Source organism: Trypanosoma conorhini, assembly GCF_003719485.1.
Source record: "Trypanosoma conorhini strain 025E chromosome Unknown Tco_14.4_contig_01120, whole genome shotgun sequence".
NCBI lineage: Eukaryota > Euglenozoa > Kinetoplastea > Trypanosomatida > Trypanosomatidae > Trypanosoma > Trypanosoma conorhini.
In genome coordinates this window covers 1-1,297 of record NW_021705180.1, presented here as the reverse complement: position 1 = coordinate 1,297, position 1,297 = coordinate 1, and the positions used below count along the sequence as shown (strand labels likewise).

The following is a 1,297-nucleotide window of genomic DNA, read 5'->3' as shown; positions in this document are numbered from 1 at the left end:
AAAATGAGGTTCGCCACTTCGCTCGTTGTGGGTCTTCTCGGCAGTATCCTCACCGAAGTCATTGGGTTCAGGTAGTTGCGACATCGCAGTTGTCTTCACTTTTACTGTGATCTGAGCTTTGACCACAGAGAAAACACATAACAACAAAATAAATAGGAATAAAAATCGGCAAGCACAAACGCCGTTGTTGCAGCTGGCAAGACACACCGCGTGAAGTATCGACTATATACATACATACATACACACACACGCACAGGAACATTCCGGGCCTCCCCGCATCCCACAACAAGGCAAGAGTGCTCCGCGCATAGTTCGTCAGCTTCGGTTGTTCCTTCACTTTCCCCCGACAAGCTCAACCCCGACAGAGGTGCTTGATAACGCCCGAGGGGAAAATAATGCACCAAGAAACGCAAGAGCAAAAAAAACACACACACACAGAGACAAGCAGAGTGCAAAGTTAGTTTGGAAGGCATCCCCCCTTTGGGCATGCTACAAGACACAGATCACTGGCAAGCGGGAAAAGCAAAAACAATAGTAATATTACAGCGAATCCAAAAACTCCTCGACATTGTCACCCACGGTATCGCTGGAAAGCAGAGCTTCCTCGGCCATCCTTGCGCGTTTTCTGGCGCCCCCGCCAACCACCTCGCCGTTGTTGCACCTTCTTCGCAAGCTGCTTGGCAACAACTGAATAGCCTTTGTTGGGGGGTTGTCCCTAACTGCAGCTTCTACGCGTGTGCGGTCAAAGAGCCCGTCACCATCGTCCGCGGAGGAGCTAGAAGCACTCGGCTCACGACATCGTGGGCCCAATTGAGGTTCCCGCCCTCCACCGGAGGCCGCACGAGTTCTCTGCTCGAGATCCCTCACCATTCGCCCAAGCAGCCTCTTCCGCGCGCCTTGCTGAGGCGTCAGAAACACGGCTCTGTTTAATGACCCCAGCTCCGTCTGCAGCCTCACGAGATCTGCCCGGTCGAGTCTTTCGTCCCACTTGCGTCTCTTTTCCACCCGCCGACGCTCCTCAATTTCCCTTTTCGACACACGAAAGCCGTGGCGACGACGCTCCTCCATCGTCGGTAACGGAACTCTAGCTCAGACCTTTTTGTTTTTCAAAAAAAAAAGCAGGAAAAGAAAATAATAATAAAAAGGCGCAAGAGCAGAAGCACGTCAAGGAATTGTAGGATGCATGTCTCGCATCATGAACTAAGAGGCGCACACAAACTAGCAAGAACCAAAAAACCATGAACTAAGGCGCGCACAAACTAACAACAACTAAAAAAAGGAAAACAAGAACTGTTCA

At 50.9% G+C, this 1,297-nt stretch overlaps 1 protein-coding gene across 1 annotated transcript, besides 1 other annotated feature; it reads right to left on the bottom strand.

The window, feature by feature from the left end:
• Window positions 1–223: 223 nt before the first annotated feature.
• Window positions 224–250: a microsatellite.
• A 290-nt stretch (window positions 251–540) lies between these two features.
• Window positions 541–1,068, bottom strand: Tco025E_09447 (uncharacterized protein; the record flags this gene model as incomplete). The annotated part of the gene is made up of 1 exon (XM_029376266.1): window positions 541–1,068. One exon carries the CDS (start codon window positions 1,066–1,068, stop codon window positions 541–543), a length of 528 nt encoding a protein of 175 aa, XP_029223695.1.
• Between the last annotated feature and the right edge of the window lie 229 nt (window positions 1,069–1,297).